The 24,488-nt window shown below is 39.2% G+C and overlaps 1 protein-coding gene and 3 long non-coding RNA genes across 7 annotated transcripts; 2 read left to right on the top strand and 2 right to left on the bottom strand.

The window, feature by feature from the left end:
* Window positions 1–413: 413 nt before the first annotated feature.
* Window positions 414–4,796, bottom strand: LOC136240667 (uncharacterized). Of its 2 annotated transcripts, XR_010693921.1 has the most exons (8): window positions 4,294–4,796; window positions 2,806–3,613; window positions 2,621–2,754; window positions 2,461–2,561; window positions 2,303–2,402; window positions 2,179–2,258; window positions 623–671; window positions 414–557 (listed from the first exon to the last, which is right to left on the bottom strand). It is a non-coding gene; the product is annotated as an uncharacterized lncRNA (long non-coding RNA). The 2 variants fall into 2 exon arrangements; XR_010693920.1 differs by having other exon boundaries at window positions 414–671.
* Window positions 4,307–6,514, top strand: LOC136240665 (uncharacterized). Its single transcript, XR_010693919.1, has 2 exons — window positions 4,307–4,593; window positions 6,260–6,514. It is a non-coding gene; the product is annotated as an uncharacterized lncRNA (long non-coding RNA).
* Window positions 6,515–8,119: 1,605 nt separating this feature from the next.
* On the top strand, window positions 8,120–10,636 carry LOC136240668 (uncharacterized). Its single transcript, XR_010693922.1, has 2 exons — window positions 8,120–9,071; window positions 10,363–10,636. It is a non-coding gene; the product is annotated as an uncharacterized lncRNA (long non-coding RNA).
* A 1,482-nt stretch (window positions 10,637–12,118) lies between these two features.
* On the bottom strand, window positions 12,119–13,283 carry LOC136240503 (cyclic AMP-dependent transcription factor ATF-4-like). Of its 3 annotated transcripts, none has more exons than XM_066031490.1 (3): window positions 13,177–13,283; window positions 13,011–13,127; window positions 12,119–12,956 (listed from the first exon to the last, which is right to left on the bottom strand). In XM_066031490.1, exons 2-3 carry the CDS (start codon window positions 13,093–13,095, stop codon window positions 12,283–12,285), a joined length of 759 nt encoding a protein of 252 aa, XP_065887562.1. In that variant the 5' UTR covers window positions 13,096–13,127; window positions 13,177–13,283; the 3' UTR covers window positions 12,119–12,282. The 3 variants fall into 3 exon arrangements, with proteins under 3 accessions (XP_065887562.1, XP_065887563.1, XP_065887564.1); XM_066031491.1 differs by having other exon boundaries at window positions 13,011–13,111; window positions 13,160–13,261; XM_066031492.1 differs by having other exon boundaries at window positions 13,011–13,111; window positions 13,177–13,259.
* Window positions 13,284–24,488: the final 11,205 nt, after the last annotated feature.

Below are 24,488 nucleotides of genomic sequence, written 5' to 3'. Positions count from 1 at the left end.
ACATGTAGCAGGGTGAACTTCCCTAGGAGAGGGCCATGTGCTTATCCAGCTTCAGAATGGCTGTGTTGCCAAGGGGATAAGGAAAGCATTTATTGACTATGACAAAGTGTCCACCCACATGATCAAAGCTGCTGCAGGACAGGTGAGCACCAACCGCATCCACACAACTATTATTGTTGCCATGGTTATGCAAAGGAACATCATCACACAAACTACAATTGTGATGTTACCGTCTTAAAGAGTTCTACTTCATCAGTGAAGAAAACTATGGCAACCCGGTGGCATGTGCAAGTGAGTATGTGCTACAGTATGTAACCAGTCATGTCCATTTAACTGTCTGTCTTCCTGTCCATCACAGGAAAAACCTATACTGGGTCTACTGACATTCAAGAAACACACCTCAGACCATTATTTAACACAATATTTAAATTTGAGTTAAAATACATACATTGTAAGAAATGCCATCCTTGTAGGTATAAACAAAACATGCAACACAAACACATGGTTTACTTGTGCATGTCATCATTGGGATTAAATAATCCATCCTGTACAAGATCCTGTACATCCATAAGGTTCACCAATGAACACTATCTGTCATCATCCTTATAAACATATCAGTCACCTTAAGTTTATTGATCCACCAGAATTTCATAGCTGGGAACTTTGATTCTCTGTTGGAAACAAGTGATAGTAAATAGAAAATTTTGGCTTAGATAGCAAGGAGAGGTGTACCATTAATCATATTATCGAGCCGATTAACAAACCGATCTGATATTGTAGTATATATAGGCCCTTCCTCGAACAATTTGTTTTATAAAGTGACAGTGTGGGAGTTCAATCAAGTGTTGACATCACATATACAGGCATTGCTAGGGTATTACTAGTGCATGCATGCCCATAAGTATATGCTTCTAATATATCTGTATCTGCTGATTGTTTACACATGATGCCAATCCGATACTGATATATAAAAAGAAGGCCAATATTGCTGATAACCGATAGTCGATACAATGTTCAGTACACTTCTAGTTGAAATTTGGTCACATTTTGTTTGTGTAGTGGGTTACAGAATACTAGAGTTACATTGCCACCATCCAACCTCCTACACCACAGTGCAACTGTGAGTCAGGCCCAGCTACCAGAAGTCAAAGATACCGTATAAAGGGTTTTTGAGGGGAAATATTTTGTGGATTGTCACATTCAAAAATTTTGAGGGAGAAAAATTTTGCTTCTACATGATACATAAATACTTCAACAATGCCACTTTGAGTAAACTGCAAATTTTGAAGGGGAAAATTTGCATGGATAACTGCCAATCTGTGAAATTAAATTTTGTGAAAATCTCTGCCCCCCCCCCCCCCCAATAAAAACCCTGCTCTACGGCAATGGCATGCACACATTAGCAGTGACAACTAGGTGTCATGAGAACAGGTACAGCTATGTCATACTAAATATATATACAGGGGTGTATGCATATGTGACCGGATTTCATATAACCCAGCTTCCACTCACACAAAATCAAACTTACCAGAAATGGATTGCTGGCCTACCTGTAATACACTATCACATTCTACTCTGTATTTCCTTTAGGACTGGCAAGTCTGGTTTCTGCAGCAGCTTTCTTCCGACCCTTTCAAAGCCACAAGTGGAACATTGGCATCATTAAATGGCCATAGCTTTGTTGTAATGGTGTGTAGTGAGCTGGGACTTCACAGAGAGCTCGACAATAGTGTTCTCAATCAATTTGGAGTGATCTGAGGGCCACGGAGGGCCAAACTTGGCCTCTGGATTCCATTCGTCTTCTTGCTCCATTTTATACTCCTATATTAAGCCCACCCACCATCCCCTACCTCTATTACTACCACCCGTGATAGCTATTACCCGCTCAAAAAAAGCTGCCCAAAACAGGGCATATTTTGGGTATCAGAAACTTATACACCTATACACTGATAGCTAGTAAATAGATGAATAATTAGTGCAAATTGTGTTTGCACAGCTGTAGGCACTAGAAAGTTACCACACCTTGAAATCGCCATATTTCCTGATGAAGCTTTGCGCGTTGAAGCCGGGTCTTGTCAAATCCAGTCACATATGTAAAAGCCACATACATGTTATATGTTATCACACTTAATGAACATTGTCAAATGACCGCCACACAGTTGCATTACAAGAACATACCCCATAGTCAGTCGATGTACTTTTTGTAAATAAGCAAAAATACATAACAGCAATCTTTTTGTACTGGAACCAGATGATGCCTATAGAGGTATTGATGATGGTGTATTTATAAAAATACTCTTACTATCCACTTAAGGATCTTATCTGGTGAGTGTTCTCATAGATAGTATATGTATATAACTAAGACTTGTGAAGTGTGTTCCTTGAATGTCAGTAGATTAGTCCTATGATGACAGACAGTTAAATGGACATGACTGGTTACTTACTGTAGCATATGCTCACTTGTACATGCCACCGGGTTGCCATGGCATCATTAGTTTTCTTCACTGGTGAAGTAGAACTCTTTAAGACGGTAACATCACAATTGTAGTTTGTGTGATGCTCTTTTGCATAACCATGGCAACAATAATAGTTGTGTGGATGTGATGTGGTTGGTGCTCACCTGTCCTGCAGCAGCTTTGATCATGTGGGTGGACACTTCATCATAGTCAATAAATGCTTCCCTTATCCCCTTGGCAACACAGCCATTCTGAGGCTGGAGAAGCACATGGCCCTCTCCTAGGGAAGTTCACCCAGCTACATGTGTTTATACACACCAAGATGGTAACAACACATCACCACACCCACCTTTATGGTCCATGCTGTCACTCCCACTGGGCTCTGTAGCAAGGCTTCGTATCACTTCTAACATACAGTAATACAAGCATAGACATACCCGGGGTTATGATGCATGACCAATCTCCTTTAGTAAACATAAAGCTTCACCACAGCAGCAGTATTGGATTACAATAGAATAATGGTATATGTTATAGCTCTCAACGGAACTGCTTCTAGAACACCCACTACTGAAACTAGTACTGCATGTGCAAGTCAGAGGTGGGCCCACAAAAATGAGTGCTTCCCTGCCAATTCACCTGAGTAAATGATGCTAACTTAGCTGTGCTTTTTGTGGGGTCACCAAGATGAACCGGACACTGAATGACTGACATACCGGCATATCAAATGAAGATAGCTACTCATGTAGTCTCAGTATTAGTATTAGCAAGAGTAAATCCATTATTTACTCAGTCTTGGTATTAGTATTAAATTATGGACATGTATAAAAAACAGACAAAAAAAAGTTGTTAGTAGGCCAGAGGCCTTTTAGTCTGCCTCAGGAAATTAACCAACAATTACAGTTTACACTATCATACCATATAGCTAGATATATTCAGTGTTCACTATTTCATGTTCTTGTAGCAGTCATGGCGAATCTGTTTCAGTCACCTAGTGTGTTGTGAGATAGTGAAGGAAATCTTCACCTAGTAAGACTAGCTGCCTGTATACTTCGCTCCTTGACTTTGCTACAACACTTGAGCAGAGGAACCCACTATCAGTAGCTGGGTTGAGTCGAGGGTTTTGTCTCCGAGATTCACCAACCCCCTGAGTAATGTGACTTTCCATAAAACAAACAAAAACGGTAAGTTCACAAAGCGAGAAAAAATTTCTAAGTCAGAAGTGGGCCCAAAAAAAATTGGCCCGGTCATTACTTTTTATGGACGCCAGGAATGTATGTCTGGATTATGGAGGTTAGCAGTTCTACTAACGCGTAGATCCGGGTGCCCGAAACTTAAAGGATGTACAGGCAAAGTACTGTAAATTATTAACTCGGTCCTACCTGTAAATAGCTCACAGTAGTGGCCGTGCGTTTGTTTTGCGGCATGCACTTTACATTCTTGGCCTGATCAGGATACCTCACTAATAAGGACACCTCAGTAATAATGGTACACCCGATGGTATGAACACAGGTACATTCATCTAGTAAATAAAAGTCTGTCACTAAAATTTTAAAGCCACATAAATAGAGGCTATTGTGTGGAGATAAAGTCATGATATCTCCTAGTCTCGCATTTCCAGACCAATATGCCAGGCGCTTATTGATATCCTGATTATAAGCGCCAGCTGTAATTGGTTTGGTGACATTACGACTCATTACCATTTCTACTGGAATGTAGCGGCGTGCACAGTATAGCCATGGCGGTAGCTGTTTCCATAGATACCTAATATTTCATTACGCTAGTGTTGGGACTATTCTATATAACACAGCTAACACAAGTGACAGGTTATTACACTCACTACTACTATTCCTTAGCAACAGTGGCCCTTCGTCGTCAACAGAGGTAAACCCCGCAAATACACGCGCCGTTTATACTAATTGCTTGCGCACCATATGCTGTGCTACTGAATTGGTAATGGGTCGTAATGTCAGATATTATAACACCTGGATTGGAACGGTTTTCGCGGACCCAATATACCCTGTAGTTATGACGTAGGCACTCTTGAAACAATCCCTGTTATCCGCGCTAGGGAAAAATAATTACCTTTGGACGCTGAAAAGTCACTCGAGAATCTGAAAACTGATGAATTATCGACGTGGTTAGTCATATTATAACATGTTGTACACGCTAGTCCAGTTTTTGTACGAAAAAAGTGCATATTCACGTTTTGAAAAAAAATGCGCCATTTTGCTTCCTCTTTCTTTCACTGGAGCAAGCATAAATTCTAAAGTGTCTTATGTCACGAATTTATGCTGTATCGATGCGCTATTCAATAGTGATACTGTACTGTGAGTTTAGAGGTGGTATTGTAACAAATTCGCGACTTGTGCCGAATTTTAGCCAGTGGTATCTTTTTGCCTGTTTCACAAATGGGCGTGAAACTATCCAAACAAGCATCTTTTGATCGTTTTGAGTCGCCGAGGTGATTGTCTGTGATAAAATACATCACTTAGGCTATATTTTGAGTTGGTATCTATAGTAGATTAAGAACAACAGACCATCCATTGGTTTCATGCCAACAATCTTTGCTTCCTTGTGTATGGACCCTAAATGTGAGTCATTCTTCTAGATACAAGTTCAGTTTTAATGGTGCCACAATATGTAAGGATGTGAGGTAAAGAGTTTTAATCGTGCTGAGTGTGTTAGTTCAAAATTTCATTGTAACCAACCTGGTGTAAATTTGAAGGTGACAATGATTATTTGGTTAGTGTACCATCGTTACTGCTGTAAATATGCACAAATAAGAAGGGTAAGGAATAGTGAAACTGTTGCGAATGTTGAAGTGCTGATCATTTGGTACATTTGTCTGGCCATTGTTCTGAAATTTTGTGGCACTATCATGTCCACAGTAATTTACTATACTAAGGCCATACCAAATTAATCATGTATTTCATGGATTGTTTGCCCTCTAGTAGTGAGCCAGCAGGTTTTGATAGTTATATGACTGCTCTATTAGAGTATCTTGATCTTGACTGGTGCAAAAGCTGAAGTCCTTCCATAATAAAGTGACGGAGCTCCATTTCCTTCCCCTTGGCTACTACACCTGTTACTGCTTGCACAATATTTTATTTTTGAGTTTGCCAAAATAGTGACCCACCACATCCGCATCCCTGAAACATAAGATTAATTTGTCATGGCCTAAGCTGATCACTGGTTTTATATTTTTGTTGTATAGTTGTACTGCACAAAAGCAACTTGAGCTGTGAAAAGGGTTCCAGCCTTCAAAAGCCTGGGTAAATAAAGCTGTGCACCAAGAGAAATTAAAGTAAAGTAGTGCTGACCCAGTCTGGGTGGTAAAGGCTTTAGCTCCATTGGTTGTACAGTAAATAGTTAGTTGTTAGTTTTGCTGGTTAATTTTCAACTATGTTTGAGTATGTAGTAGTGTAAGGGACTGTAAGTCCACACTTTTTACATTGCCACTCGTAACTGGCCTTGTACAACGGTTTTCAAAAATTGACAATAACAAGCCAAAAAGAAACCAAACTATACAGTGCCATGATATCACATGTTTTACCCCATCAAACAGGACCTGAGGACACTAGGCACCATCTGTAAATATACGTAATTTGAAGGCCCGTATCACATACAAGTGAGAACCACATGACTTATTGTGGTGCATGACTTACATACGGTCCCTTACACTATATGCTGATGTAATACACTACTAATACCATACAAAGTACGTGTTGTGTTCTTGTGTATTTATTAATCAACTCATTATTGTATTTAGTGGATAATTGTGTATCACTTTTAATGCTGTATAGGATTGTGTTTGTGTCAGCAAGTATAGATGGAGAAGTGTCAGCAAGGAAAGGATTTAACGTTAAGTCATCATCTTGATTGATTCTGTGGTGTGTACTTAATGGAGATGGACTAAGATATTCAGTAAAGACTTGGATAGCAACTGCAGTTGTCAGAAGAAAATGTTTCTCCATAATTAGATTGTTATGACTCCCCTTGTGGGAAGTGTGTTCATGGTTGTGTGTGTGTGCCTGTGTGATAAACTATATTATTGTTAATATGGGTAGTGCATGAATTGACTAGGACCGATTTTCCGAAACGGTCATCGAGACCTTTCGTTTAGTCAGAGGTGTGATGAAGTAACTCTAATACAACACACGCTATTCTATTACAACGCACAGCTGGTGACGGAATTAGTCATTGGTTGTGTAGCGCGGCTAGTTTCCCATATATACTTGAATTGACTGGCTTCCCAATGAAATTGTGCACCTAAGGCTAAGTAAAGAAACCCTTCCATTTCTTCGCCAACACATAAAATAGCCGTGTATTCGGTCCTTCCTGAAGCTTGACCTCCAGTCCTCCACACTTCCGGTAACACGGAGTGTTTCAACGCGCGAACTCCGTTTCCAATCCCGGTCTTTTAAGTAATATACTATCTATGGTAATGTCACCAGACCATTTACAGCCGGCGCTTATAATCAGGATATCGATAAGCGCCTGGCGCGTATTGGTTTGGCAACGCGAGACTAGATATCTCCAATGTACATTTCTATTGGCAGAACCCAGGAGTATCATTACACACCTAACTAAAATTTGGTGTCATTAAGGAATGTTCATTTGCATACACACAACATTATTATATAAACACCATACCCTGTTCCCTTCTTTGATGATTCCTATGCTACCACTGATATGCAACACACTGCCAGTATAGCGAGCACCTCCATAGTCTTTCAGCATACACCTCCTCCTTTTTCTGTCTCCACCTGAATACAAGGGTATATGAGAGGATCAGAGGCACACATACCCTATTGACATCTAAGGTAGGTGTGGGTAATTCCGGACACTTAGATCTTTCTCAACAATGGTAGAATCCCTGGGTCTATAATTTGGTGTGCTAATGCTGTGTCCTAAGGCCTATCTACAAACCAAAATTGAAGCGAATCTGTTATTCCACCTTGAAGTTTGAAACGTATTTGTGGCGCAATCACGGGTAATTTTGTTCAAAAACTTTCAAAATGTTTATCTAACCATAGATAATAATTTATATTATCTATGATCTAACCAGACAGCTCAAGCTCATATTTTCGATTTTCAAAGATTTATATGAAGGTCATACTCTCGGCTAATTGCGTACTAAAAATCATAAGAATCCATGCAGCACAGGCGGAGTGGCAGTCGATTTTTCAGCAGCTTCTCGGTTGAAATACAAAGAAAATATTCGCGAATTACATAAACTTTTAAAAATACGCACTGCTGCTTTCTCCCAAACGGTATGAACTTTCTACTTGATTTATAAGCTGCAGATGAGTAGTACTTTAGTCTCCATACTTCAAAGGGGATTGGTATAACCTGTGAAAGACGCTACTTGCTTGTTATTCGAAGTGTCCGGAATTAGCCGCATGTTGCATTTTTACACGCTGTTAAATTTCGGCTCATAACTCCTCAGCAGTTGATTGTATAGAAACGAAATTTGTACTGCAGATGAACCATAAGATAGGCTTTAAAACGATTCCTAGAATTTGTCTTAACTCGTTGTGAGTGCAGTGTTAGAGCGATTTTACCAAAGAGTGTCCAGAATTACCCTCATTTTTACCTTAGTCTTAACTGCATTCCTTAACCCAGGCGCGGTTTTAAGGGGGTTTCTGGAAACCACTCAAGATTTTATGAGTATTCCAATTAAATTGCACCACGAACGGGTGATGTATTTTACTCCACGTGCCACGTGGCAGAACTGTTAGAATAAGATGAGGAGCAGTTTAGTGCAGAAGCTCAAAAAGACTAAGAATAGGCAAGTGATCTGTATATTACTGGGGATTGCCAGCTGCTGCAGGATGATCTTTCGGCTATAGTGGCATGATCTAAACGGTGGCAACTTAATCTCTGAGTCCCCAAAAGTGTGAGGCTTTATCCATCACGAACAAGAGGAAGCCAATTTCTTTTACTTATCTTATTGACAGTCAACCAGTTCGGTGGACCAATCTTGTGAAATATACCTGGTTATCCATATAAATGATAAATTGCAGTGGTCCTCCCAGTGTCAATTTGCTGCCTCAAAGGCCACCAGGGTTTTGAATGTTTTACGACGTACTATGTTGGGGTGTGATTCAGAAGCCAAATATAGAGCTTACAAAGCTATTGTTAGGCCACTGTTGGAGTACGCTTGCGTGGTTTGGTCTCCTCATGCTGTGAAAGATGTGAACCTGTTAGAAGCTGTTCAGAGGCGTGCTGCACGGTGGGTTTGTGGCAGTCGCTGGAACCAAACTACACACTCTTGGTCTATTCCTCATGATGTGTGCTATAGAAAGCTGTGTTTACCATCCTTATCTGCCAGGCGGGACTATTTGTCGGTGTGTGCTCTTCAGGACATTCGTCATGCTGGTTTTATTAAGTTTTCAAACTATTGTACATACAACACTATGCCTATGCGTAGCCATCATCTTACCCTCATACCCCCACCTTCATCAATCATTGCTAGACGATACTCTTATTTTGTCTGTGTTTGCTTTGTGTGGAACAAAGTACCAATCAGTATTCTGGGCCACGCTATTTACAGACATTTCTGTTGTAATTTTTAAATGTAATTTATTGTTGCTGATTTGTTCTTTTGTAGATGTAAGTATAATTGTTGTTGATTTGTTTTGTTTTGTAAGTGTTATTTTGTGTGTGTTTTGTTTAGTGGTTGTATGTGTTTTGTATTAGGACAGTACCTTGTACAGGCTTGCCTTTTGTACCGTTCCTTCCCTTGTGGTAAATTGATAATAAATAAATTACTAGTTTACCTTGTCTAGAGTGCTAGACAGTACCCTTTGCTAGTCTCGTGCCCAGACCGCTTTTTTCTATTTGTGTGGGGGCGGAGAAAAAGGGTCTGGTGGATCTCCAATACATTTTTTGTGCAGCCTAATCTACAACTTTTGGGGATCGTTGATTAGTGGTGATGAACAGCAAAGGCCTGTTAACGAAGCAACAATAGGAATACCGCGCACGTCTGCTTGGGTACGCGCCGCCTTGGGTTCTGCTTGGGTACACGCTGCCGTATTTCCTATCGTTGCTTTGTTAACAGGCCTTTGCTGTTCATCACCACTAATCAACGATCCCCAAAAGTTGTAGATTCGGCTGCACAAAAAATGTATTGGAGATCCACCAGACCCTTTTTTTTCTTCGCCCCCACACGAAAAGAAAAAAAGCAGTCTGGGCACGAGACTAACCCTTTGCATGGATATCCATGTGTGAATCCCTAGGCCTTTTAGTATTAGTATTTGTGTTACAGGTAAGGCTCAAGGATCCTGTAAAGCCTGATCTGTACAAAAAGAATTTAACAAATTTGCAACTACATAGCAAAAACTTATATACAATAATAATTAACTAATTAATAATCATACAATAAAGTAGACCAGCCACTGTCGAGAAAATTTTTAAAATCATTAAGTGTGGGTGCATTAACTATGTGATTGGGTAAACTGTTCCAGTCATTGATGGCTTGTACAGTGAAAAAAGTAGATCTCACTCTTGATATTGCTTGAAGTTTAAATAACTTGTAATTGTGACCCCTAGTTGTCAATGAAGTTGCAGTAGTAAACAAATCTGATGTATCTAGACTGAAATGGCTGTGTAATAGCTGGTAGAACATTATCATATCTCTGCGCAGTCTACGGTATTTAAGTGATGGCAAGTTTAGAGCAGTGAGGCGATCATTATATGTTAAATATAGCTAGATGCAGCTCATTATGAAGAATTGTGAGTTAGCAACTGCTGCGTGCTAGCTAATTGGAGTAGTGTGTTAAAATGCTCAACCTCAGCATGTAGCTATGTAGTCATGCTTAGTGCAAACAACCAAGAATGAGGTGTTTACATTAATTACTACATTATAGGATATAATAGCAGTTAATCTTGTGCATGTCCATAGGTTCTGATGATTGTGAGGGCAGTCACAAGAATATGGAAGATGATGTTTGTGTGATCATAGATTCAGATGACACTTCTGTTGAAGAAGTAATTGAAGTATCTAATGAAGCAACAGTTGAAGACACAGGTGCAAACAAGGACTGCAGTGATTCTCAAGATTGTTCAAGTACTATTCTACTGGAACACCACACCCTATATAAACCCTACTGGACCAAATGATTTTAGTTCATATGTTGTTCAAAGGTTAAGTGATCACAAATGGCTGAATGCAGTAATCATTTTAAGCCAACTAAAGGTACTTGCTTTCCATCACACACGAAATTTGGGGAAAAGCGATCCTTTGTTTATGCTTGGCTTCATTCTTTCAAATGGCTGATCTACTCTCCAGCTAAGGATGGTGTCTATTTTATGACGTGTACTATTTGGCGACACCACAGTTGATAAAAACTGCTCTAAACTTGAATGGTTGGTGAAAGTTCCATTGAGGTTTTGGACAACTGCTTGCTTAAAGTTCAAAAAACATTAAATAAAGTCTCAGTTGCACAAATCGTCAATAGTTAAAATGGAAAATTTCCTGAAAGTTATGGTTTTGGAGCAGCCATCTGTAACAGATTCCATGAATTCTACTACAACTTCACAAATAAATGCTTTTTATTGATGTGTAGCTACTGTACTTCACTACCTCTGTTGTACATGTATCTCTCGCAAGAAAATAAGTTGTTTTATTCAAATTGAACAGATTTTTTTTACACTTTGTGAGCATAGTGAGATGCCTGAAAATGCATTCAGATTCAATCTCAAGTATCATAATTTTTAATGGGCGGGGGGGGCATGCCCCCAGACCCCCCTAGAGGGCTCATGCTTTGCATTTCGCTGAGTGCGCTTGGTGCACTGCGGTGACTCCAGTGTACCACCCTTTTCAAAATCACCTTAGCCATCAGGCAAATCATGCACTATGGTCCATAGTTTTTTTGGAAGCCACTCAGCAAAATCTCTAGAATCGCCCCTGCCGGATTAACCATATACGTGATCTAATTTGATGAACTGGCAAAACTTGGGAGTATCCATCAAAATAAAATCCCGTCAATATTGTCGTGGCTCCAAGCTCCATGACTAATGCCAGTGAATGGGGAATACATTTGCCAAATTAATAGTCTGCCAATACGACTTATTAGCACTGTCCATAAATTTTGTTGAAAGATATGTACATGGTTACCTGTTGGACAGGTGACCCCTAAGGCAGCACATGTACACTGCATAGCACGTGCAGCGATGCTGCAGTAAAACCTGGTCATTGTGTAATAAGGTCACCTGTCCACACTGGCCATTGTAAAAACCCCAGACGCTTGCTCCTTTTAGATCTTCTCATGTGTAAGAAACAGTTTCATTTCATCTCATAAACTTCGAAGTTCTTCAGACAGGAGTGCTTTTATAAGAGCGTCACCTTAATCTGTATTGTGTAACATCATTAGTCACCCGCAAGTATTGTGGTTATGTAATGCTAATCACGTGGGTGACATGGAATTGGGTGAACATAATCAATCCCAAAATAATTGCATGCACTAAACACATGAAATATACTTGTATCTGTCAGATAATGTGCATAAATCACCTCCCAATTTTAAGTAATTTGGAGTCATGGAACTGAGTTACATGCTCCTTCGGCAACTCATATGCTCCTGACAAAAGTAACCGGATAGAAGCCAGTTATATCTCAGTTACACTTTGCCTCCTGAAGATATCATACATCCACAATATAACATGATATGGTTACATACTGTATTTCCATAGCTGGAAAATTTCAAGGGCTCTAATTTTCAAGGATTTTTGGTAATCCTCAAAAATTGATACCATGCATAAGATTCAATGGCTATGCTGTTGTAATCCTCAAGAATTTCATCCCACAATTTTCATGCAAAATTCATTGAACCTTGAAAATCACAGCCCCTGAAATTATCCAGTTATACGGTAGCAAGAAAAATTCTTTCCAAAATACATCAAAATTGTCATTGTCAACTTCTGGTAGTCTATAATTGTTTTCTGCCTCACTACTTCTGGTATGGGCCTGTGATCCATCACTAGTGACCTCAGTGTGACCTAGTGTAGTCGTTACGGTATGGTGAGGTTGTGTAGTCACTATGGTATGGTGAGGAGTATCTGTACCAGTATGATGGTTGCTATGGTTACACGGAGCATAAACTTCACGTAGTGCTGACTTTAGTATAACAATTTCCTCTTCAGCTGATTTGATTTGTTGATGGAGTTCAGCATTCTCTTGTTCTAGCTGTGCTTGCTGATCAATGAGACTAGATGTTTCTCGTCTCTTGCGGCTCCTATACTTCACAGCAGCTATCTTGTCCTGTTCCTTTTTATGCTGTCCCTGTAGCCTCTGTCTCTTAGTGGAGGGTGGACTAGTTAGTGAGGGTGACTGAGCTGTAGAGTTACCACACTCTCCTAGGTAGGTGGGTGGAGTGTTACTACTTGCTGAAGTTTCATTCTCAGGCAACGTAGTTGTAGAACTGGACGAACCAGTTACAGGTGTACAAGTGTCATTTGATTGGGTGGAAATTCGAGGCGTGACATTCACTGAGGGTGCTATTAAGTCAAACAACGAACTTGAAGGGGCGGATAGTCATGGTTTTGTCTTACTATTATCCTCGCTGTTATCAGTGTTTCTATCAACATGTTCCGTTTCCCCCTGGGTGGGTTCTTCTTGTACAATATGGTCCGTCATGATGTGACGACGGGTTCTACCAGAGGTAATACCTACACTGAAATCTAAACGTACTTCAAAACACCTGATAAGCTCACTCGCCTTCTAACACACGACTCAATTCAACATCTGACGCAAGACGACAGCTTACTGATGTAATACTGTGTCCACGCCCGCCCCTGCCACGAGATTAATTGGAGCGGGTGTACCGTATAAATAAGATCCCGCTAATATGCGCATTCAACATTTCGCCAAATATAATGTCCGCCAATCAGACCACGTATTATAGCTACGTTTTTTTTTTTTTTTAAGTTTTCTTTTTTTTTTTACAGTTTCAATACAAATTACTCTACAACAGGGGTTTGGGGAAAGGAAAATCAGAGTCCTTGTTTTTTTTGTTTTTTTTTTTGTATGGAACTCAACTGTACGAGCATCCAAAAATTTACGGTGCAACCACGGAAAGCGTTTCATGGCGCCCGAAAATTTACGCTGTGAAGGAGCGCCTGCAGTATGGCCAGCAATGAAGAGACTAGAGAAGAGAGACTAAGGAGGAGAAGGGAGCGAGATAGATCAAATGGAGACTACAGTTGTATGCCAGAACAAATCGATATAGTAACTCTTTCTTACCAAGATCAATACCAGACTGGAACAATTTAGATATGGAAGATCTTGACAATATAGACTTACTTACTTTCAAGAACCGTTTGCAAAATGCATAGACACTAAAATTTTGTTTTTGTACATTAGCGATTTACCCAATGGGTTTTGCTAATCAATAATAATTATACAACCAAGTACTAAGAATTTATTTATTTATTCAGTTATTTTAATACTTTTTAATGCAGTTCAGGACTGCATTAAAGGTCAGTGGGTAACAGATACCCACTTCCAAAGAAGCATACATACGATACAGTGCAATAACTAATAATTACAACTGTTAGTTACTTATAATTACAATAGATAGCTAGAGTTTGTTAAAATTGGTAGAAATTGGCGCTCTAGAGCAGCGGTGGCAAGGGCACAAAAGGTGAAATGTACAAGCTCTCTCAGGGTTGAAGTTATTAGTAAAATGCGACCATAAGTAGTTAGTTAAACGATATTTAATTGTGTTGGTAGATAGTGAAAGACCAATGACTGGTAAATAATTGTATAGTCTGGCTATCCTGTTAAAGTAAAAATGATGTTGTGTTAGCTACTGATGATGTCCTTGGATGATTCAGTTTTTGGTTAATCCCAGATCTGGTGTTGCCTCTTGCAAAAGTAATGTAGTTGTAGATGTTAAAATTATCAGTGGGTGACTTTAATGATTTTATTAGAAACAGTATATCTTGAATAATACGAAACGCGGTTAAAATTACGTCATAAATAAATAAATTAATAATTAATGTTTGAAAAAACTACGAGGCCTAGAGACATGAACTAACCGGGGATAGATTCGCCTGTGAATGAAGGCACAAACGTATAATCGTCGCTCCTGTTTGTGCTGATGACTTGACTATACGTGTAATTCTATATAACGCCCAGTACCACACCCTTGCTTAATTACTTACATATTGCGCGAAGAAGATTAGTGATGCCCGTGCAGGAGAGCCAGAAGCCACTTGTGTAAACAAGAAGATTACAAGTAAGTTTTTATGTTTGTAACATCTCAAGTCTCCATGCCAGCTGCCAGTGGATTCATTCACGTAAATAAACAATCTAATCCAAAACAGCCAAGCTGTAAAAAAGTGTGCGGCCCTCAGAAAGGCTATGGTGAAAAAAGATGTGAAATCCAAGGTGGCGGCCAAGAAATGGCTGTGATGGTAGGTTAATGGTAAAAATTTTAATAATGACAATTTAGGTAAATTTTGTGAAGCGGCACAAAAATTCACCTGAATTGTCGTTATTAAAATTTTTACCATTAACCTACCATCACAGCCATTTCTTGGCCGCCACCTTGGATTTCACATCTTTTTTCACCATAGCCTTTCTGAGGGCCGCACACTTTTTTACAGCTTGGCTGTTTTGGATTAGATTTCATTTCTTTTTGTATTTGTATACCCCAAAGCCAGCCTATGGCCAGCTTTGGGACTTTTTAACCTATGTTTTTTTTCTTTACTACAGGAAGAAGAAAAGATGAAGTAGATGTACTTTAAATATTTTATCAGTAAATGTACAAATTATATATATAATACATATGAGACCGGATTTGCGAAAAGGGGCCTTCCACACACATTCAATTTGCGGCCAACTTTGACAATTGATAACTTCAGATTGGAAAGAACTATTGCCTTGAAATCTGGGCAGTGGTGATTTCTTTGCAGCTGAACTCTCTACAAGGTAATTTCTTCTAGCTGATCTCTCTACAGGGAGATTTGTTGTAGCTGAACTATCTACAAGGTAACTTCTTCTAGCTGATCTCTCTACAGGGTGATTTGTTCATAGCTGAATTCTGTACAGGTGATTTGTTTGCAGCTGAGCTCTTTACAAAATGGTTTCTTTGTAGCTGAACTCTCTACAAGGTAACTTCTTCTAACTGATCTTTCTACAGGGCAATTTGTTTGTGGCAGAATTTTATACAGGGTGATTTCTTTGCAGCTGAACTCTCTACATGGTGGTTTCTTTGTAGCTGAACTCTCTACAAGGTAACTTCTTCTAGCTGATCTCTCTACTGGGTGATTTGTTTGTAGCTGAACGATCTACAAGGTAACTTCTTCTAGCTGATCTCTCTACAGGGTGATTTGCTTGTAGCTGAACGATCTACAAGGTAACTTCTTCTAGCTGATCTCTCTACAGGGTGGTTTCTTTGTAGCTGAACTCTCTAAAAGGTAACTTCTTCTAACTGATCTTTCTACAGGGCAATTTGTTTGTGGCTGCGTTTTCTACAGGGTGATTTCTTTGCAGCTGAACTCTCTACATGGTGGTTTCTTTGTAGCTGAAATCTCTACAAGGTAACTTCTTCTAGTTGATCTCTCTACAGGGTGATTTGTTTGTAGCTGAACGATCTACAAGGTAACTTCTTCTAGCTGATCTCTCTACAGGGTGATTTGTTTGTAGCTGAATTCTGTACAGGTGATTTGTTTGCAGCTGAGCTCTTTACAGAATGGTTTCATAGCTGAACTCTCTAAAAGGTAACTTCTTTTAACTGATCTTTCTACAGGGCAATTTGTTTGTGGCTGAATTTTCAACAGGGTGATTTCTTTGCAGCTGAACTCTCTACTTGGTGGTTTCTTTGTAGCTGAACTATGTACAAGGTAATTTCTTCTAGCTGACCTCTCTACAGGGTGATTTGTTTGTAGCTGAATTCTGTACAGGTGATTTGTTTGCAGCTGAGCTCTAAACAGAATGGTTTGTTTGTAGCTGAACTCTCTATAAGGTAACTTTTCTAGCTGATGTCTCTACAAGGTGACTAGTTTGTAGCTGAACTCTCTACATGGTGGTTTCTTTGTAACTGAACTTTCTACAAGGTGACTTCTTCTAGCTGATCTAACACAGGGTGATTTGTTTGTAGCTGAACTCTCTACAATTTAACTTCTTCTAGCTGATCTCTCTACAGGGAGATTTGTTTGTAGCTGAACTCTCTACAGGTGATTTGTTTGAAGCTGAACTCTCAAAATGATGGTTTCTTTGTAGCTGAACTCTCTACAAGTTAACTTCTTCTAGCTGATCTCTCTACATGGTGATTTGTTTGTAGCTGAATTCTGTATAGGTGATTTGTTTGCAGCTGAGCTCTTTAAATAATGGTTTCTTTGTAGCTGAACTCTCTCAAGGTAACTTCTTCTAGCTGATGCCTTTACAGGGTCACTAGTTTGTAGCTGAATTCTCTACATGGTGGTTTCTTTGTAACTGAACTCTCTACAAGGTAACTTTTTCTAGCTCATCTTTCTACAGGGCGATTTATTTGTAGCTGAATTCTGTACAGGTGATTTGTTTGCAGCTGAGCTCTTTAAATAATGGTTTCTTTGTAGCTGAACTCTCTACAAGGTAACTTCTTCTAGCTGATGTCTCTACAAGGTCACTAGTTTGTAGCTGAGCTCTCTACATGGTGGTTTCTTTGTAACTGAACTCTCTACAAGGTGACCTCTTCTAGCTGATCTTTCTACAGGGTGATTTGTTTGAAGCTGAACTCTCTACAAGGTAACTTCTTCTAGCTGATCTCTCTACAGGGAGATTTGTTTGTAGCTGAACTCTCTATATGATGGTTTCTTTGTAGCTGAACTCTCTACAAGGTAACTTCTTCTAGCTAATCTCTCTACAGGGAGATTTGTTTGTAGCTGAACTCTCTGCAAGGTAACTTCTTCTATTGATCTCTCCACAGTGCGATTTGTTTGTAGCTGAACTCTCTACATGGTGGTTTCTTTGTAGCTGAACTCTACAAGGTGATTTTTTCTAGCTGAACTATCTCTTTCCATGGTTGCATGAACTCCCTACAAGGTAACTTCTTCTAGCTGAACTCTCTACAGGGTGACTTGTGTGTAGCTGATCTCTATACAGGTTTCTTATTTCTAGCTGATCTCTTGAATTCTCTTCAGGGTGACTGCTCTATTAGGATGACTGGAGTATCTCGATCTCGCACTTGCTGCACTAAGTTGGATTTTGTGTTATAGCTCCGTGGCTTTAAGTCTGATTCTTCTACACCATTGATGAGCCTTTCTAAGATGATTACTCCATCTGTACAACGATTTTGAAAGCATTACCCCAAGCGGTTTATCTGGTAGGCGTGGCAAGCAGTCGTTTTTTTTAATTAGCTAATTTCGATTGCGTAATTGTTACACACTGTTGGTTTTTTCGTTGTATCTTCCTGTTTTTTAGCTCGATTTCTTTCAAACCACAAAAGGTTTGAGGTTCAATAGTTAACCTATTCACCCACCGATTTTCAGCTTCTTCCCATACGCGGTTTACCCTGTAGGCGTGACAACATATTGGTGTTATTTTTCGTGAATAATCACTCATAACTCTTTGTCTGTTTATCGTATTCCAGCCAAAGTTGGTACTGAGATGCGCCTTTATATCTCCCTTCTGTGTGCCAAATTGCAAGGCAATCGGATATGGCGTTCGAGTTTTATAGCAGTTTTTGTAAGTGTGCAACAAGAAAAAGAAAAATAAGAAGAAAAAAACGAAGAAACTGAGCCAGTTTGTGAAGTCGCATATCTCGGGAACGCTTGAAGCGATTTCGCTCAAATGTGGAATGTGGAGTGCTACAGTTGGAGGGCATGTCCACAGCAAAAATCGTCTTGTTTCATCAAGGCAGCACAGAGCTACGGAGGTGCGAAAATTGCGTTTTCTTTCTTCCTGTCAATATACTCACGGGTGTTACGCGCCGGCTTCTTGGGCCGCACGACACACTACCGTGTGTCTTGATACAAGAAAACATTAAACTGACATATGCCACGCTCTTTACAATAAACTTACAGTTACATATAAAATACAAGTAAACAATTTTGTCTTGTGCAGCTGGCATGGCGAACTTTCTTTGTGTTGGTGTCAGGCAATTCAATACGTGCTTAATCTTTTTTGCCTTCACCTGGCATAGCTACTAGGCTCTAGTGGCTTGGCTGTCTTCCTTTATCTGGTTCATCTGGCTTGCATACGCCTACAGCATTGTGTAGCTGTCTCCTGAAAGTTGTGTATGCATAACTATAGTGTGTCACCCATCACTGTGCCATTGCTACATCACTGATGAACCTTACTTAGCTCTAGTTGATGTTGATATGCATTGCTGTATGATTATGATTATGATTATGATTAAATACGGGTAAAGGCACAGCCTGCATACCCGATCAATACAGTAATTATACAAAAATAACTCTTGAATCAATTAAATGACTTATACAAAAATAAATCTTGAATCAATTAAATGACTATCTAATAATGATTTAATAGTGTTAATCGAAGAACTATTTACAACATAATTAGGCAAACTATTCCAATTGTTGGTGATTCTATTGATAAAGTAATTAGATCTACACAATAGTCTTGAGCGTTCCTTAAACAATTTGAATTGATGCCCCCTGGTAATAGATCTTGAGTACGTATATATATCAGTAAAATCGGTGGTGAAATAATTGTTAAGAATTTTGAAAAGAAATATTAGATCACCTCTCAATCGTCTATAATGAAAAGATGGCAAATCTAGTTGTGTCAACCTCTCTGAGTAAGATTTGTCTTGAAGTTGTGGGATGAGACGAGTAGCCCTTCGTTGTATCTTCTCTACCTTTCTGTTGTCTAGAATGTAATGAGGCCCCCAAATAGGATTATTGTATTCCAAGATAGGTCGAACTAATGTATTGAACAAACGAGTTAGCATGGTAGAGTCAAGGTATTCAAATGATTTCTTAATCAAACCAAGTACTCGGTTAGCTTTGGTAGTAGCTTGAGTGGTTTGATGGTGGAATTTGAGCTGATCGTCAAAAACAATACCGAGGTCGCTGTGCGTTGCATTGATGTCAATAAATATTCCGTTGAGACAGTAAGGACCATAGTGGTGGGCTGGGCCGAAGTGAAGGTGTTTGCACTTGGAAATATTAAAATTCAAAAGCCACTGTTGTGACCATCTTTGAAGTAAGTCTAAGTCACTCTGTAACGCAGTATAGTCTTCTCTATTTCTAATGACTCGAAAGATTTTTGTATCATCAGCAAACAATAGCACCGGACTTGATACAGTTGATGGTATCTCATTTACAAACATCGTGAATAGTAGGGGACCCAGCACAGAACCCTGGGGGACACCACTAGTAACTGGAATGGTGGAAGATTTATGGCCATTAAGTACAACTTGTTGCACTCTGTTAGATAAAAAGCTTTCAATCCATTTTAGCACATTTCCATGAATACCAAACGATGTTAACTTTTGCAATAAACGTCGGTGTGGAACAGTATCGAAGGCTTTTTGGAAATCTAAGTAGATTACGTCAATAGAATAGTCCTCATCAAGATGATGAGTTAAATAATCCAGCATCAGAAGCAATTGAGTGGAACACGATCTTCCTGGTATAAAGCCAAATTGATATGGATTCCATTAACTTGCTGAAAATAGAAGTGAGGCTGACTGGTCTATAATTGCAGGCCAGATTCCGTGCACCTTTTTTGTGAATAGGTGTTACATTGGTACACTTCCAATCTGAAGGTAAAGTGCCACTATTTAGTAATTTATTAAACAGGATAGATAATGGTACAGAAATAAATTCACTTACAAATTTGATAATAGTTATAGGCCATCCGTCTGGTCCAGAGGATTTATTACTTTGTAGAGCTATTAGCTTGCTGAAAACAGTTGCAGGAGTGATTTCAATGGAGTCATCAAGGAGAGGGGAACTAGTTGAATCAACTGTTGGAATACTTGCGGTGTCCTCGCAGGTAAATACACTAGAAAAATATTCGTTAAAGTGAGTAGCCATTTCAGTATCGGAATGTATTGCAGAACCATCCGAGGAGACCAACTCGGTAACACCTGGGCGTACTTTTGTCCTTGAGTTAACATATTGCCAGAATGCTTTAGGCCTAGATCTGACACCTTGAGCCAGATTCTTTTCGTAGTCTTTTCTAAGGTTACGAGTCAAGCTTCTAAGCTGATTATTTACTGATTTAAAGTTTGCAAGGTCTATGAGAGAACGAGTCGAGAGGTACTTTTCCAAAGATGATTCTTTTTCCTTTTCAAACTAAACACTTCAGAGTTACAGTATAGGCTTTTCTTCTCCTTGGGCTTGTAAGTAGGAACGCAATTGTCAAGAGCATCCTGAAAGATCGACCTAAATTGCAACCAAGCATCGCTCATATCAAGGGGGTCCAATAAGGATACCCAGTCAACATCACCAAGAGTTTGCTTCATTAGATCGATATTTGCCGCTCTTGTATTATATTTCAAGTTGTCAGTCTTCTTCGGCTCCAAATAGCACAAAAGATCAAACTGTATACAAATGTGGTCGCTATTACCCAAGGGTGGAAGATGCAACAGGTTTGTAACCATATTCTCTTCGTTTGTGAATACTAGATCGAGTAGGCTTGGAGAATCACCCTGTCTAATTCTTGTGGGCTTGTTGACATGCTGAAACAAGAATAAATCATCTACTGAGTCGAGAAAAGGTACTATATGAGAATTAGTAGTTGAACCTGAAAGGTCTGACCAAGTAACTTCTTTAAAGTTGAAGTCGCCACATACTAATAAGTGAGAATAGTTATCGAGTTTGGTAAATAAATTACAAAGAGATGAAACACTAGTACTGAGATCACCCGTAGGACTACGATACAGACAGCCGACTAACAGTGAATCAGATCCACAAAGTTGAATTCTAACCCATACTTGATCTTCAAGATCAGATGAGTGAAAAAATACTTGATGAGCCTGCAGCTTCTCAGAGACAAATATTCCAACTCCACATATGTGAGAGGTGACAGGGGTATATGTGTCTGGATCAAAGTTAACGTAAAGAGAATATCCAGGAAGTGCCAGTAGAGCTGAGCTAACAGTAGAATTTGGTGATTTAGAAAGCAATTCGGTAATAATAATTATGTCAGGGGGGTGGCTACCTGTAATTTGAGCTGAAAGAAGATCACGCTTATTTAAAAACTGATCAGCGTTTGTATACAAAGTTCTTAACATTGTATTACTTATCATTACTGAAGAACCAGCAAGACTTCTATCAGGAACAATTAGTAGCCTGCTGAGTGTTGGTGGTTTCAGCAATTATATTTACACGGGGTTGTCTCTGTGAAATAATGCCATTACGAATTATCAAATTAGTTTCTCCATTGGCCTTCCTTTGTTTTAACTTGTCAACAACCCTTTTGTGCTTAGCACATTCAAGTCTTGTTCTATCAGGGACAAGGTATACTTTGTTGTACTGTTCGTGTCGCTTCAGAAAGTGAGAATGAGAGAGCATGAAAGTCTTGTCGTCAACATCTTCAACAGTCAATAGTAATGGTCTGTGTTTATTAGGGATCTTTGGTCCCAAACGAATAGCCTTGGTTACATCCAGATCCAATTTGAAAACTGTGTCACTTAGGGCCTTAAATGATTGAATATCAATGTTTCGGTCAGTGGACTCCGGGAAATTGTATGCGACAATGTTATTTTTCCTTCGATCTCTATCTGCCATCTCATCTATAATGTCTAGAGCATTACTAGATGGACCAGCTCCTTGAGTGATGGATTGAGCTGGAGCACCAGTGTCCATGTTAACAGCAGACTAAACAAATTTGGAGGATATAGATTGCACCGAGTTATGTAGTATTTGTTGTTTGATAGTCAAATCAGCAATTTTCTCACTAAGGTCAGTCAGAGTCTTAGATAAACAATTCTGTTCCGTTGTTGTGCTGGTTTCAGAGCTGTCAGCTGGTGGGAAAAGTGCTTTACTAATTGAACCGAACATAAGCTGCTTGGAGCGCGTTTTCACACTTATTAAACTTGCAATAGTACATAACATTTTCAACAGTGGATGTTAATTGAGTAAGCAGTTTATATTCGTCTTTACTTAGACCTTCGCAAGATGCGTGCAGCCACGAACAGCACAAATCACTTTGAACAGCCTCACTTTTTTTAGTACATTTCTTGCTGCAATGATGGCAAACATCTACACTCTTACTGGAATCGTCAGGGGAATCCTCTGGTCTCTTTCGCTTGGATGGATTGTTTTCCAGCGATGCCATCCGCTTTGGAGTCTACTTTCAGTTCCAATTGTTGCCAACTGAGGGTGACCAGCAGCTGCGAATATACGCGAACGAGACAACTGTACGTACTGAAAGCAAACAAACCTTCCTTTGTACCGTTATCTACACACTTTTCACCACGGTACCACAGCTTATTTAGGTTGGAGGTGATGAGAGAGAAGTAGGTCATACAGCCTTAGCACATCAATTTTTTTGAATATTGGCTAATAATTTTTATCTGCATGGTGATGTTGCCTATAATGTATTGCTGCATACAATACTGCAATAATGTATAGTTCTCTCCTGTATGTTTTGTATACATATACTTTGTACACATCACTGTGCCATTTATACCACACCAATGATGTACTGGCACTTAGCTACTGATGGCCTTTAGTTACGATGCCACTATTGTGTTATATCTGTCACTACTGTGACATATTGAGTTGATTTGGGGATAATGCATTCACCACCTAATAGCCTCACCGGGGGGCTGTCATGTTGGTGTATGTACTTGGTTGTATGTGACACGGTCCTAGTAATAATAATAATAACAATCTCTACGGTGGCCCGTTCTGGGCTATTTCTCAAAACTTTCCGAGAAATTATTATTTCTCATTTCTCAATAATTTCTCGATAATTTCTTGATAATTTCCTGATAATTTCTCGCTTCTCGATGATTTCTTAACCTTTTCTTAATTATTTCTCACTTCTCGAAAGTTTCTCGATTTTCTTGTGACGCATTGTGACGTATTTTGTGAAATGCGCGTGCCACAGCTCCATGTTTAAGGTAATGTCGAAAGTTTCGTATTCAACATGGACCAGTTTTAATCAGACGATACTTTAAAGGTGACATATTATTCGGAAGATGAAATATATTAGATAACGAGACATAGTGTGAGGCTGATGCCTGACGAACAGAAAGAAAGTGACTGAAGAATATTGGATATAGAAGATGGAGAGCAGATATAAAGACGATGTGTCCAAGCGGCAATTGTGAGTTTAAAACAACTGAACTCTAATAGTTTGATGCATCCATAAATCTACCCAGTGTGTGTCACGGTGTCTCTGGGTATGTGTTATGTGTACTAGTATCCATCCATACAGGTATAGAGTACATAGGAAATTTGTGTACATGTGACCTCAAAGGATAAGATGGTTTGTGTTCTAAGCAACATAAATGCATGGTGAGAGTTTAGGGCTTCCATAAGAGATTTTGGTAATGGATTTTTTAAAAATAATGTAGAAAGGGGTGTCACGTTGAGTATGAGTGTTGTACTTTCACTCACAGTACCTTCATGCCTCATCCATACCACTTCTTGTATAGCCGGTTCCACTTTTGAGACTTGTGGTAATTTTAAGCATGTCACCAACACAGCTTTTTAACTTAGTGTAGCACTGTTACATGTTTTAAACTTTTGACAAAATGAGAGGATAATCTTTGAGCAAACTGTTCCTGTGTTGCACTGATATTCCCTCTGGCACTCTTTGTTAAACAGTAAGGAAGTGGCCTAGGCTTATTACAGTTAAACGTAGACTATATTCACGAAGAGAGTTATGGAGTTTAAAGTATAACATTTTGGGCTCACTTTCAGTCTTATCTTATTTCGCGTATAAATTCTTTGAGCACTGGTACTATCCTAGTTACCTCGATTGCTTACTTGGATTCATTTGTAGGAAATTTCACAATCATTGGTTACAATTTTTTTTTCTTTTTGATACAAGCACAGCAAGCATAACAACAGTGCTTGTGACATAATACATGGATTTACAATAGAAAAGTGTTTACT

The sequence above is a fragment of the Dysidea avara genome, chromosome 12 (assembly GCF_963678975.1).
Source record: "Dysidea avara chromosome 12, odDysAvar1.4, whole genome shotgun sequence".
NCBI lineage: Eukaryota > Metazoa > Porifera > Demospongiae > Dictyoceratida > Dysideidae > Dysidea > Dysidea avara.
The sequence above is the reverse complement of the archived record's forward strand: the minus strand, read 5'-3'. Positions and strand labels throughout refer to the sequence as shown.